Consider the following 14657-nt stretch of genomic DNA (forward strand, 5'->3'; position numbering starts at 1 on the left):
AGAGACAGAGACAGAGACAGAGAGAGACAGAGATGGAGAGAGAGACAGAGACAGAGATAGAGACATAGAGAGGTTAGGTAGGGAGGGAGGGGGAGAGAGAGAGAGAGAGAGAGGGAGAGAGAGAGAGAGAGGGAGAGAGTGGTGGAGAGACTTTCGGGGCTGTGGAGGAAGGAAAGTTGGGGGCGGAGGGGAGGGCTACCTGGGCCAGGCCCCCTGCGGAGCGGGGCGGATGAGAGAAGCCATGAGTGCCCCAGGTCCATCCTTTGGAGGAGGTAGGGCATACGGGAAAAGGACTGGAAGTCCAGACCAGGCCTCCACTGCCTCCACTCCTCTTCTCAATCCCCTGTCAGGACCTAGGGGCTAGAGGGCTGGCAGCTGTTCTAGACTGCTAGGTTTCCGTAGGGGCAGGGGCAGGGCCGGGTCCCCCATCCCCAGCCCACCCCTAGAGAACCCAGGCCGCTGCTAATTCCGGGCCAGGCAGCCCCGGGGGCGGGGGGGGGGGGGTCAGTGTCTGGCCCCAGGGGAGGGGCTGGCGGGCGGGGACCTGAAGGCAGTGCTGAGGCTGGGGCTGGGGTTGGGCCCGGCTCCCTCCCGTCCCTCCCTCCCTCCTTCCTGTCTACCCGCCTCCTCTCCCAAGACCGGCCTCCAGCCCCTGGGTGCTGCAGCCTGCTTACTGAAGCTTGGCTCGCGGGGCAACTGGCACAGCTGGCCCGAGCCGCAGCTGCCATGGAATCCAACGGAGACTTCCTGGCCCTGCACGGTGAGCATCCCGGCCTCCCTCCCCCTCCCCCAGGAACCCCTTTCCTTCCTCCAGTCCGTCTGCTTGTGAGGGCGTGGCCCGGCCCCTAATTCCCCCGGTATGTGTGCGTAACTGTGTACCTGTGTGTGTGTGTGCGTGACCATGGGTGGGGGGCTGTCTCTCCAAGTTTCTGAGCTTGGGATCCTGTGTGCGTGTTTGTGTAACTCTGATGCGTAACCGTGTAACTGCGTATGTGTAGGACCGTGTGTGTTGGGAGGGAGGAGTGTGTGTGTTACATGACAAAGTTTTGTGCGCTTGGAACTTTGTGCGTGTCTCCGTGTGTGAGATCTGTTAGGAGCCTCTGCGTGTGCGTGGTACTGCTCGCGTCTTACTGCGTTTCAGGGATTGTTGGAGGACTGATTTGGTGGGATTCAGCTTCGGCATTTGGAGGTAAAGCCGGGCAGGGCAGTAGGGCTAGGAAAATGCAGGTTTTAGGAAACACACACACACACCACACGCACACTCCCCATACACACAGACACAGACACAGACACACACACAGACACAGACACACAGACACACACACACACACACACTTCTGGGGTGATAGATTTAGAAGGCAGGATGGCCACGTGTGTGTGAGCCTCCTTAGAGGTGTGTGTGTCTGTGGCCTCACACGGCCCATCCTTGGCCCTTCTGTTCTAAAAAGAGTGTTTGTGTTGGGGAGGGGAGAAGGCGGGGCTCCCCCTGCCCCTGGGACTAGATGAGGCTCTGCCTGCCCGGGTTGTAAGCTCTCTCAGCTGGTAGAGGGGGGAGGGTCGATCATGCACAGCGGGACACCAGGAATGCTGAAGGCTGGGGAAGGGACAAGAGAGAGATACTAACACTCCTCGCCCCTTACCCTCCCGCCCCCTTTCACAAGGACCCCGCGCCGGAAGACGGCGGGACGGTCAGCCTCTCCAAGCCCGGCCCACCTTGGCTAGCACTCTGGCTGAAGCGACTCCCCCAGTGGAGCCGCTTTTAGTCCTGTCCGATGGCAGAGGTGGGGTGTGCATCTCCGCTGCCCTGTGCTGGTGCAGGAGATGTAGAGTAAGGGGCTCCCACTGGGCCCCTCCAACTTCCCTTCTGGCGAGGGTATGTCCTGGCTGAGAATGGAGGCCCTACTGTCCTTTTATCTGGAGAAGGGACTTTGGCCTCTTCTAGTTTGAGGAGGGAGTAAGACCTTTTAAGTGGGCCGGGGTGGGGTCGGGGAGAGGTGGGGAGGGGAAGGTGGCCAGTGAGAGAGGGCTGGCGGATTGGGAGATCGCTCACCAGAAGGGGAGACCCCCGGGGCTTTGGAAGGGACCTTGGGGAGTATCTCATTCAAACCCCTTTTTCCAGAAGAGAGAACTGCACCCCAAGAAGGGAAGTGACTTCATCAGAGGCCCACTGCCTTTAGGAGCAGGACCCCTGCCTCTCGTCCTATGCCTTGTTCTCCCTTCCATTTCCCCACCTCAGCCTTCCAGGTTCCCATGAAGAGTGTGTGACCAGCCACAGGGCAGGGAGAGATTTAGGAACGGTTGTTGCATAAGGTACAAGACTTGTGGTCAGGAGAATCGTGAACAATTGGAGGGGTGAAAAGGGCTGAGGGGTGGGCAGGCAGGCAGTGGGATCAGAGCTCTGCCCCTTTTGCCGTCTCCTCCCCTGATTCTGGCCCCTGGACCTCTCAAGCAGAAGCCGGAGGACTGGGGGGGGGGGGGGATGCAGCAGCGTTCTCTTTGGGCCATCCAATCCAGGGCCATGGACGTTTTCTAAGTGGAGCATGGAGAAGGAATGGTAGGGACAGGGATTTTTTTTCAACCCTGGCTAAAGACAGACCACAGAAATTTGGGCTCTGTCCTGCCAGCCTGAATAGCTTATCTATGTCCCTTTCAAAGTCAAGCTTTCCCTGGGGAAGGTCAAAGCCAAGGTCCAATTCCTGCCCCACCTTCCCAAATCTCTTCCTACCCTGGCTCCATGTGGCTTCCCTGGCCTCACTCCCTCCCCTCCCCGGCCATCCTGGTTTCTATCCCCCCTCCCTGGGCCCCCCCCTCCCCCCCCCCCTTTCCCCCCATCTGAGCCTTTCTCCCACCCCCACCCCCATTCCTGGCTTCTTTCTCTCCCCTCTCCCCCAGGGCAGGGCCTTCGTAATCATTACAGCAGTTGTCTTTTTTGGGGGTAGTGGTAAAATGTTGCTCAGTTGGCCAAGATCAGAAACACAGATAAAACCACATATAATCACAGCCGGAGTCTGAGAGGGTTTGGTTCCACTGATTCATGGAAATGAAAAAAGAGCCGCATTTGACTATATCCATAATAATAGAGATTGGGACAACAGTCCTGCTGCAGGAGGGGGGAGGGAATCTTCCTTTGGCTTTTGCTGGTCCGTGGTGTCCAACCTACGTCCTGGGGTTTTCTTGGCAAAGATACTGGAGTGGTTTGCCGTTTCCTTCTCCAGTGTGTCCCCATTTTACAGATGAGGAGTTAAGGCAAATAGGGTTGTCACTTGTCCAGGGTCACACAGCTAGGAAGTGTCTGGGGCCACATTTGAACTCAGGTTTTCCTGACTCCAAAGCTGGAGCTCTGTCCACTGCTTGGCAGTGTTTTCTATTGGGCTGCAAGATCTTTGGTAAAGACCACCTTTGCTGATGTATCTGCTGCTATTACTCAGCCCATATGGAATGTGTGGCCAAGGTGGATGAGCTGACATTCTGGGCTCACTGCCTCTGAAGGGGGTGCGGAGGCTGGCAGCCCTGGTGTTCAGGTAAATGAAAGCGCAGGCAGTGCCCAAACCCTGAGTGCCCTGGGGAGCTCGGTGCAGCCTCAGACTGTACATGCCTCAGGTAGCCCCCGTCACTGGAGAATCAGGGGCTCCTAGTGGGGTCCTCCGAGCAGCCTTCCTAGGCCCACAGCATCCTGGCCACAGGCTTCTCTCGCCTCTGCCTGAATCCACTCAGGGATGGAGCTCCTCCGGGCCCCCTGGCCTGCAGCTCCAGTGGTTAGGAGGTTTGACCTCCTCCATTTCCTGCCTCCTCGTTGACTCTAGGAGGCTCCCCACATAACACCCTCACCCTCATAGTGCAAGCATTTCCCCACCTGAGGCCGATCATCCCTGGGCCTTCTACCTAGTCCTCACGTGACATGGTTTCTGTGGATTTTACAGACTAGGAGGTGCTCAGATGTTTGTTGAATCAGAGCGAAGCTCATGCTCTGGTCCCACGGACCAGCTCATCCTCCTTGCTTTGTCCCCCTCCCAAAGGGGAAACGCACTTGCTTCCCTCTTGATTCTGCTCTGTCCAGGCTCCCTAGGTTATTGCTGTCAGATTTTCTTTCTCCTTTTTTTTCGGTCTCTGTTTCCTTACACAAAATAGTTTTTGTTGTTGTTCATTCATTTCTGTTGTGTCTGATTCTTTGTGACCCCGTTTGGAAGGGTTTACTCTTTCCTTCTCCAGTTCATTTTGGAGATGAGGAAACTGAGGCAAACAGGGTGAAGTGACTTGCCCAGGTTCACACAGCTAGTGTCTGAGGCCGGATTTGAACTCAGATCTTCCTGACTCCAAGGCCCTGTGCCCTATCCACCTAGCTACACCAAGCTTCACAAATGTTTAGCTGCATAAAATAGCTACTTTATGGGGCGTTCAGGGAGGACCAGCACCCCTGGTGTGAGGGCTGCTCATCCACCTTTGGTGTCCTCGTGGCACTCAGCTCTCACCCGGGGCTCTAAGAAGCTGGAGCGGGCGCAGCGGCCACACCCCAGGAGCCTTCTGGGCAGACGGCTAAACCGGGTTGTGAGGGTAAGTGACAGCTCAACGCTGTCAGTGAGTTGGGGGGTGTCCACCCCAAGCGTGTGAAGCCTTCCCCTGGAGGAATGGGCGGATGAGAACAGTGTGTTCCAACAGCCACGATGGCGGCTGAAGCAGGCACGTGGGCCCTTAGATCGTGGTCAGACATCAAAGGTGCCACCTTCATCCGCCACATCCTGAGCCTTCATCGGTCCTCCTGACTTTTGACCTGCCACTAGACTCCAGTGACTCTGGAAGAGAGGGTGAGGCTGGTGAAGCCTGACAACCACCAGTGTTACTACACGGTCTGCTTTCTGGCCCGGCCCTGCCCAAGACCCTCTGAGGAATCCTTCCTGGCCTTGGAAGCCCATGAGGACTTAAGTCCCGGAGTGAAACTGTCTGCCTCAGGCCTGTCCCACTCCTCTCTCTTCTCCCTTGTCAGCAGAGCTGCCTAGTGGGTAGAGCACTGGAATTAGACTCAAAAAAACAGGGTTTCTAAGCTCAGGTACTTCCTAGCTGTGTGACCCTGGGCAAGTGACCATTCCCTCAGCCTCAGTTTCCATATCCGGGCAATGGGGATAATAACAGCTTCTCCCCCACTGATTCATTGTGAAGATTAAATGCAATAGCACATATCAAGCAAACTTTAACAAGCTATAGAAATGTCAGTGAGCTTTATTCTCATTCTTTTTTAACGTTTGAACATTCTGGACTTAACGAACACTATTCAGTGAGTGTTTCTCTGTGGCTAGTAGAACAGTAGCAGGAAATTGCCCAGAAAACAATGAATCGTTTATTGCACACAGCCAGCTTTTTCTTTGAAGGATCAAATACACTCCACGGGGAACTTTCAGAGTTGCCCAGCTCTCTCTGTCTTTTCTGGGAATCTTTAAAAAGAGAGCTCATGACCTACTCTCTTTTCGTGGCAAGCCTTATCCTAGCTCCCTCCTTCTAACCTTCCCCCAATCATCATTTTTCAAAAGAAAAAGAAATCCTTGTAACCAATATGCACAGGCATGCCCTGCAAAGGTCTGTCTCCTTCTGCACCTGAGTCCATCTCCTCTCTGGCAGGAGGTGGGTAACAAGCTTCATCTTCACTCCTCCGGAACTGAAGTCGATCCTTATATTAATCAGAGTTCCTAAGCCTTTCAAAACTGCTCTCCCGGTTCTGCTCATTTCATTCTGCGTTACTTCCTACAAGTCTTTGAAGGTTTCTCTGACTCCTCCCTTTCATCGTTTCTTATGGTGCCATTTCATGGCATTCATATGCCATAATTTGTCCATCTACCCTCTCCCCATCCTCCAAGTGAAGGGAATCTTCTTAAAATTCTGGTTCTCTGCTATAGTAAAAAAAAAAAAATCAGCTATTATTCATAAATAACTAGAATACAAATACAAAGTTTGATAAATGTAGGAGGCACATGCAGAGTTCACAGGAAGGAAACAACTTTTCCAGCTAGACTTAGGGCTAAATTTTGTGCTAAATTGGGCATTTGAACTGGGCCTTGCAGAGAGAAGGCTTTCAGCAGGAGAAGGTGTGGACAAGAGTATCATGGTGGAGGGAACAGCATAAGCATGGAGATGGAAAAACCTCTGCGGGGCAGTGTTGTCGTGCCGTGGCTGTGGCAAAAACGAATGAGTGTGCCGGCGCTGGGCATGGAAAAGGGGGAGCAGATGCTGGAGGTCCAAGGGGAGGACAAGGTTGTAACTCAGCTGTAGGTGCTGGGGGTGGTGACAGGAGGGAGAGGACAGTACGAGTTACGCAGGACGCACGACGCCACTTTGCTCTTGGCTCTCCAGATTTGACATGAAGATCAGTTGAGAGAACTGGGGAGGAGGAGGAGAGGGGACTCAGGATGGGGCTGGGATAAAATCGGGGCAGGGCTGTCCTTGGGGGGGCGAGAAATGAAGCTGAGCTTTGTTCGGCTTGGCCCTGGAGGGGACCGCGAGCAATGGGGGATTGGGGTAGGGGACCATTTATTTTTGAGATCAGGAAAAGCCGCGTAGAACTGTCTCAGTGCGCTGGGCTGACTTCTGAGGCAGCGAGCTTCTTGTCCTTCTAGGTTTCAGGTAGAGGCTGTGTTTGTCATGAATACTGTGGAAGGGGCCTCCAGGTTGGCCCTGCTGATCTCTTGGTCCTTTCTAGCTCTGAGGACTCTTGATACTAGAACTGTGGGATCCTAGGCCCTCAGGGTTAGGGTAGAAAATGGAGTTGTTCGCTGTTACGTCCACTGAGGCCTAGGCCCTCGCTTTACAGATGGGGGAGCATCCACCCCAGTGCCCCGGATGCATACCGGGGGCAGAGGCAGAAACTTCTTAGATCCCAAGTTGGAACTTCCAGTGTGCTTCCCAATAGAAGCATGGCTTTGGGCTCTAGCGCTGGGCTTCCTTTTCTTGTCCCCGACTTGTTCTCCCCATCTCCTCCCCCCACTCTTAGTAGGAGCAGAGTAGCAGATCTGGCCTCTAACTTTAACTCACCTCCTCTTGAGGACAGAGTTGTTATCTATTGCTTCGTGGAGGCTTCAGCCAACATCTCCAGCACCCCGCTGCCCTTTACTCTGCCTCGTGGGGACCTCCAGGTGGATATCCTAGTGAGCCTTCTCTTGTAACAAATTCCAGCAGATAGGGAGAATCAACCAACATAGCGTCATATCTGACAGTGTAGACACCATTCCACACCCACAGTACCCCACTTCTCCCTACTCTCCAGCTGAAGTGCATTTCCCCATCCCTCCTCTGGGGCCAAAGTTAATTATGATCACTATGCAGCATTCAGCATCATTTTGGTTTTCCTTTCATTGATAGTGTTCATTCTGTACTCCCTTCGTCTTTCTGTGCTTGTCTGAATTCCCCATATTCTGTGACTGTGTTTTAGATATTCTGTATCTAGAACTGGGAACTGGGAGACTATCTAGACTACTGCCACTCATTTTGCAGATGAAGAAAGTGATGCCAGAGGCAAGATGATGTGCCCAAGGGTGCACAGGTGGCGAGGAAGATCTCAGCTGTTAATGTATTTGTTCACCCGTTTCCCGGGGGATGGGCACACACTTTGTTTCTAGTTTTTCTTCCACAAAAAGTACCGACAAATTTAATCTGTATGAGATGTTTCTTCCTACCCAGCTCCTTGGGGTGTGTGCCTGCTGCTGGGTTCCCTGGGCTGGGGGGTTCCTTCTGACTTCCCTCTTTTGGTGACAGCACCACCTCTGTCCTGGTCATCCAGGTCACCTAGGCTGAGAAGCTGTGAGTCATCTTGTATTCTTCCCTAGCCTGTGCTTTCCACACCAACTCAGTCAACAGTTTTTCTTTCATAATATTCCTCTCACAACTGAGTGCTCTTTTCTACCTCTGCTACCCCACCCTAGCCAAGGGCCTGGACTGTTGCCTGGACTGTTGCAGGAACCTCCTAACTGGTTTGTCCTGCACAACCCTACCAGATTTAGCTTCGTAAAATGCTGCCTTAAATGGGCTGCTTTCTTGCTCAGCGACTGTCAGTGACTCCCTATTATCTGTGGCAGTGGTCCCCAGGCTCTCCCATCAGCAAAAAAAGAAAAGAAAAAGTACACTCCTTGAGATGAGCACATTTATTTATCCATTACATATATATCTACTCTTGTATGTGTGTACTAATATATTAGGTTGATTACAAAATGTAAGCTCCTTGAGGGCAGGGGCTGATTTGGCTTTGGCTTTGTGTCCTCATTGCCTATTCAGTGTCTAGTACACAGTAGGTACTTAAGAAGTTCTTATTGATTAATTGATAAAACATATACCCTAAATAGAAAAAAATATAAAAGGAAATAAATACTATTTTAAAATATTTTCTATTTTATAATAGCACAAAACTCTTGTTTCTTTCATTAAAATATTATTAGCTTTAATAGTTTATTTATATTTTGTGCACATATAGAGAGTCTCAAGGCCAGGAACATCAGGCATTGATATAGTACTTTATGGTTTGCAAAGCACTTCTCAAATATTATCTCTTTTGATCCTCACAACAACCTTGGGAGAGAGGTGCTATTATTTTCCCCATCTTACAGATGAGGAAATTGAGGCAGTCAGAAGTTAAATGACTTGCCCAGGGTCTCACAGTTAGTAAGTGTCTGAGGCCATATTTGAACTCAGGTCTTCCTGACTCTAGTTATAGTACTCAAGCCACAGGCATGCCTGGGTTTAAGTCCTGCCTCTGACACTTGCTGGGTGTGTGATTTTGGACAAGTCACTTAGCATTTTAGTGCTCTAGGCAACCTTCCAAGACCATAGTTACAGGTCAGAGAAAGTACTGACATGTATTCGTAGAGGGGTTGCCTCACCTGGGAACTCCCTATGCCAATGAAATCACAGGACCAGTAGTGCATAGCGAGTTATTATAAATAATATTTTTAGTGAAGTCAATGTGAATTGAATATACTTCCTCATTTTCAAAGAAACCCCGGGGGTGTCCTAGGGAATAGGGCTGACATAGATAGTAATTGTCTCAATGATTATTATGTTATCATGGTGACTGGTGTCATCATAGCTAGTGTGCCCATGTAGGCTTTGGAGCTACTCTCCTAACTCCACACTGGTACTGTCAAGTTGATCCCCAGAGCTCAGCTGGGTGATTTGGCCCCTGAGTCTAGGGGTAACTCTGAGGAGTTGGGGGTGGTTTTCTAAAGTTAGATATAGCTCATGAGACTCCAAGAGTGCCCACCCCCACCACGATTTTCAGTTGACATCAGTCAGTCAGACTTGATTAGTTTTTAGAAACAGATCTTTACTAAGTTGGTAACATTGGTCCACAACATCTCCTAAACGTGGACACACTGGCCCAGTGGTGCAGAGTCCAGAGGAAAGTGGGTTCAAGCTTAGAGAATGCCCAATATGGCAAGGAGGTGGCACAGTTCCTGGGGGCTGGAAGTGCTTCTTCTCCTCTATAGGAACGTTCGCCGTAGACATGTTGTAGATTGGCCGCTGGGCTCCTTAGATCTGCCTTTCCTCATCACGTGCCATCTGTGCTTAGCTCCAGGTGTAGCCACCGCCGCCGGTAACTGCTGCTGTCACAGAGACATTGCTGGGGTGCTGAGAAGACCCGGCAACGCTTGGAAGTACATGGGGTTTTCTTCTGGCGAAGGCATGGGAGAGGGGAGGAAGGTAGCAAAGCCGCAGCTCTTCTTGTTCTCCCTTCTAAACATTCCTTCTCAGACACTTGGGCTTGGCCAGAGCAATGTTCTCCTCTCCGAAGCCAGAAGCTCAGCTTCTCATGTTCCCAGCTGGCTCACTGTTAAACGTAGACCGCCCCACAAGAGTTGACCCTGTGCCTTCGATTCAGCCGAGCACACTCCAACTTATCTGATGACTTTCTAAGATATCTAAATTAACTTGGCATTTAGCATTTATCCTCCGCATTACAAACGTGTGTAATCAAGCAAAACAAATTCCCTCACTGGCCAAGCCCCAGAACATCTCAATCTGCACTCTGAGTTAAGAGGTGGATAGCAGGCTTCATTGGGCAGCTAGGTGGTACAGTGGATAGAGTGCTGGGCCTGGAGTCAGGAAGATTCATCTCCCTGAGTTCAATTCTGGCATTTAACACTTACTGTATGGCCCTGGGCAAGTCATTCTACCCTGTTTGCCTTGGTTTTCTCATCTGTAGAACGAGCTGCAGAACGAAATGGCAAACGACTCCAGTATCTTTGCCAAGAAAACCCCATGGTTTCCATGGGGTCACAGAGAGTTGGACACAACTGAAAAACAAGGGCAAAAAGTAGGTTTTGTTATTTGTCTCCTGTAATTGAAATTGGCCATTACATTGATCAGAGTTGTCTTTCAAGAAAAGGTTCTTTTTTTAAGCAATGTTGTTGTTATTGAATAAATTTTTCTCCTAGTTCTGCTTCTGTGATCAGACTTGTGCTTTAGGAAAATCACTTTGGCAGCTGTGCGGAGGATAGACTGGAGAGGGGACTGAGGCAGGCAGAACAGTGAGAGGGTCATTGCAATAGTCCAGGTTGGAGGTGAGCAAGCCTCATGGTCTTGGTTGTGAGAGGATAGAAAAGGAGGTGTGTTCAACAGACGGTTATAGTAGAATCCACAAGTCTTGGCAGCAGATTGGATCGGGGGTAAAAGAGAGAGCAGTCTGTGATGATCCTGAGGCCGTGAGCGTGGGTGCCTGGGAGGATGGGGGTACCTTCAACAGTCATAGCCAAGTTGGGAAGAGCAAAGGGTTTGGGGGGAGGGGGAGTCCTTTCCCTGCCATGGCTGCTCACTCAAAATGAAGAGGAGGGGGCCTCTGACTCACTACCCCTCTTCCAGCCCAGAGCCTGCCATACACGGTCACATCCCACAGTCACACGGTGCTCGGAAGGCCGAAAGGGTGTTGAAGAAGCTGGAATTTCCCCAAGGACACCTGAGGGGCTGCCGCTCTGGGCTCCAGGCTCTCATTTAGATCAGAAGCGCCCCAAGAGGCCAATACTAGGCACAGAAGGGAGGGGGCATCGTTGGAGGCTTGCGGAGAAGTGGATAAGCCTTAGCCGAAAGCAAGTGAAGGGCAGACTACTTTGGAGATAGAAGAGAGGCCGAATTCATTAGCTTATAAGGCCTTCACTATTGGTTCTAACCTGCCTTTTAATCCAGTGTGATTACCATGTGCAGAGCAGAGGGCTGGGCACTCAGAGTCGATCAATCAATAGAAATTGATTAAGCATCTGTTGTGCTCCAGGCGCTAGGTGGTGAGGACGAGGAGACTAAGATGAAACAGACTCTACAGGGGGCGCAGTGGGTAGAGCTCCAGCCTTGGAGTCAGGAGGACCTGAGTTCAAATCTGGCCTCAGACACATAACACTCCCTAGCTGTGTGACCCTGGGCAAGTCACTTAACCCAACTGCTTCACCAAAAAGCAAAATAAATAAATAAAGGAGTCTAGCTTCTCTCAGGGAGGCAATGTGGACAAGTATAGGTGTGCACCAGGTAGACATAAGGTTGTGTGGCGGGGGAGGGAGAGGGAAGGCCACCAGGCAGCAGCATGTGAGAGAGATCTGGAAAAGTCCCATGACCAGTGATTTAGACCCAGAAAGGCTCCTTAGAAGTCATCCAGTTCCACTTCCTCGATTTACTGGTTAGAAAACCAAGGTCCAGGATTATGAAGAAATAAGTGACAGAACTGAAACTCCAACCCCGGGCCTGCGGCTCCCACGGTCCAACACTTTTCTGGACACAGATGTCGCGGCATTTGGGAGTTTGAGTTGTCAGGGTTGGTAGGAAAGACAACCACTCCCTCTCAGAGGGCCCCCACCCTTGGGTGGCCAGAGCCATGCCTCCGGCTCCTCCTGCAGGGTCCCGGGGACTTGGCTTTTCTGTCACTCACGTCTTCCCTCAGCTCCTGGGGGAGCTTTCCTTTACTAGGCCTTATGCGTGAAATCACATGCAGGGCAGTTGCCAATTGTCTCAATGGGGGCTTAGAAAGAAAGATTCTCCTTAACCAGCCTATATCACCATTGCTTAGCTCATTCTTTGTCCAGGGAAATCCATGAGGATCCACGTCCATGTAACATAATCTTTTTTTTTTTTCTGCTTTGTGGTTGTTAATTCCTGGCCAATAACATCTCTGTAGCTCCTCTAGATTCTCATTGGGCAGGAGAGGTGTTGGGGGAGAAATGTCAGCAATTTGGGAAGAGAATTCCCTCCTCTGTGTGTCCTCAGGGTAACCCCCCCTCCCCTGCCCTCCCTCCCCGTATCTCATGCTCCTTTTAATCACTCCCAGTATGCTATACCTCCAGCCACCACACATACTGACATTTTAGAGAAAGGTTTTTCGTTACATTTTTCAATCAACAAGAATTTCTTTTCTTTTCCTTGTCACTCCTTGCTGTGTGCTGAAAAGATAAAATCGAGTCCTCTAACAAATATGTGTAGTACGTAAAGCTCAGCCCCACTGATCAGGTTGAAAAAGATATGTTGTTCTATATTCCTATTTAGTTCATGCCCTCCTAGTCAGGAGGTGGGTGGTACTCTTTATCATCTGTGCCATAGAATCCTGCTTGGTCATTGCACTCATCTGTTACTGTGTCTTTCCGAGTTGTTTGTCTTGACCAAGTTGTTATTGTGTACATCGTTTTCTTGAATCTTCTCATTTCACTTTGTATGAGTTCATGTAAGTCTTCTCTTGTTTCTCTGAAGCTATCCCTTTCATCGTTTCTTATGGCACAACAGTATTCCTTGACATTCTTATGTAAACATGAGGTTGGCCTTTCCCCAGTTGATGGGCACACCCATGGTTCTTTACTGCCACAGAAAGAGTTGCTATAAAAGTCTTAGTGCGTATGTGTTCTTTTCTGCTTTTCTCTGCTCTCTTTGGTGTATTGGCCTAACACTAATAATCATTGGATGAGAAGGCAGATACCCTTTAAGAGTTTAGGAACTTTCCAGAATGGTTGGACCCATTCGCAGCTTCACTAACTATACATTAACTATACATTTTTTTATCAGTTTTGCTAATCTGCCAGGTATGAGGTATGCTCTTAGAGCTGTTTTAATTAGCATTTCTCTGTTAGTGATTTGGAGCATTTTTTTTTTTTTGGCTAGGCAGTGGGGTTAAGTGACTTGCCCAGGGTCACACAGCTAGTAAGTGTTATGTGTCTGAGGCTGGATTTGAACTCAGGTCCTTCTGAATCCAGGGCCGGTGCTCTATCCACTGCGTCACCTAGCTGCCCCCTGGGGCATTTTTTAAAATATGGATTGTCGATAGTTTGGATGTCTTTCCTTGAGAACTGCCTATTCATAGCCATTGACCGCCTATCCATGGTCAGAAGGCTTTTACTCATAAATTGGAATCCGTTCCTTATATAGCTTGGAAATAAAACCTTGCATCTGGTTTCTGTTTAAGACCCATTGGTTGGTACAGAAATAGAATAATCTTTTTTAAAAAAGGCATCATGGAATGGTTTGAAAGACGTAACAACGGGTCAATGCAGTGACCCATTAGGATTCTACAAGACTGATGATAAAAAGCACTGCCCACCTCCTGACAGAGAGGCCCAGAGAGAGCCAGTACGGAGGAGGAGGAGGAGGAGGAGATGAGGAAGAAGGGATTTAACTAGTTCTCTTCTCAGAAGCAGAGAACAGTCTCCCTGCCCCCACCTTTTCTCCTCAGCGTTCTACGTCCTGGGGGTTCATGGTTTTAGCAGCAGTAATGGAGTAATGGAGGCACTGGGGAGCAGCCCATCCTTTCCCTCCTCCCTCAATGGTGCAGAGAAAACCATTGCACTCCAGTGCACAGCTCACCTTCTGCCTTTTAGCAAATTTCAGTTCCCCTTCCCACTCCTCCGTGAGTGCAGGTGAAGAGACTCTGTCTTTTTTTTAATTAGTTTATTTTGATTTATCAATAATCACCTCCATATACTTTTGACTTTAACATTTTTCTCCCCCTTCCTCCCCACCACCCTCCCCAAGACGGCGCGCAATCTGATATAGGCTATACATTTACATTCATATTAAACATATTTTCACATTAGTGATGTTGTAAGTAAGAATTAAAACCAATAGGAGGAACCATCGGAAAAAGGAAACAAAACTCAACAGAAGAGAAAAAAAGTAGCAATTCGACTTCCATAGTTCTTTCTTTGGATGTGGATAGCATTTTCCATCACTAGGCCTCTGGAGATGTCTTAGATCCTTGTATTGCCAGGAAGGGTTAAGTTTATCACTATTAGTCATCATACAATGTGGCTGTTATTGTGTACAACGTTCTCTTGGTTCCGCTCGCTTCACTCGGCATCAGACCACACAAGTCTTTCCAGGTTTTTCTGAAGTCAGCCTGTTCATCATTTCTTATAGCACAATAGTATTCCATCACATTCATATACCACAACTTGCTCAGCCATTCCCCAATGGATGGGCATCCTCTTAATTTCCAATTCTTTGCCACCACAAAAAGAGCTGCCATGAATATTTTTGTACATGTAGGTCCTTTTCCCGTTTGTGTGATCTCTTTCGGATATAGCCCTAGAAGTGCTATTGCTGGGTCAAAGGATATGCACATTTTTATAGCCCTTTGGGCATAATTCCAAATTGCTCTCCAAAATGGTTGGATCATTTCACAACTCCACCAACAATGCATTAGTGTTCCAATTTTCCCACAT

At 49.8% G+C, this 14657-nt stretch overlaps 1 protein-coding gene across 1 annotated transcript in view; it reads left to right on the forward strand.

Annotated features, from left to right (window-relative positions):
• Positions 1–588: 588 nt before the first annotated feature.
• Positions 589–14657, forward strand: part of PLCD1 (phospholipase C delta 1) — a 49901-nt gene continuing 35832 nt past the window's right edge. Inside the window, exon 1 of the mRNA XM_027835927.1 lies at positions 589–760. Within this exon, the coding sequence (XP_027691728.1) occupies positions 727–760 (34 nt within the window). The 5' untranslated portion in view covers positions 589–726. The remainder of the gene's footprint in view (positions 761–14657) is intronic.

The sequence above is a fragment of the Vombatus ursinus genome, unplaced genomic scaffold (assembly GCF_900497805.2).
Source record: "Vombatus ursinus unplaced genomic scaffold, bare-nosed wombat genome assembly UNPS02014817.1, whole genome shotgun sequence".
Lineage (NCBI taxonomy): Eukaryota > Metazoa > Chordata > Mammalia > Diprotodontia > Vombatidae > Vombatus > Vombatus ursinus.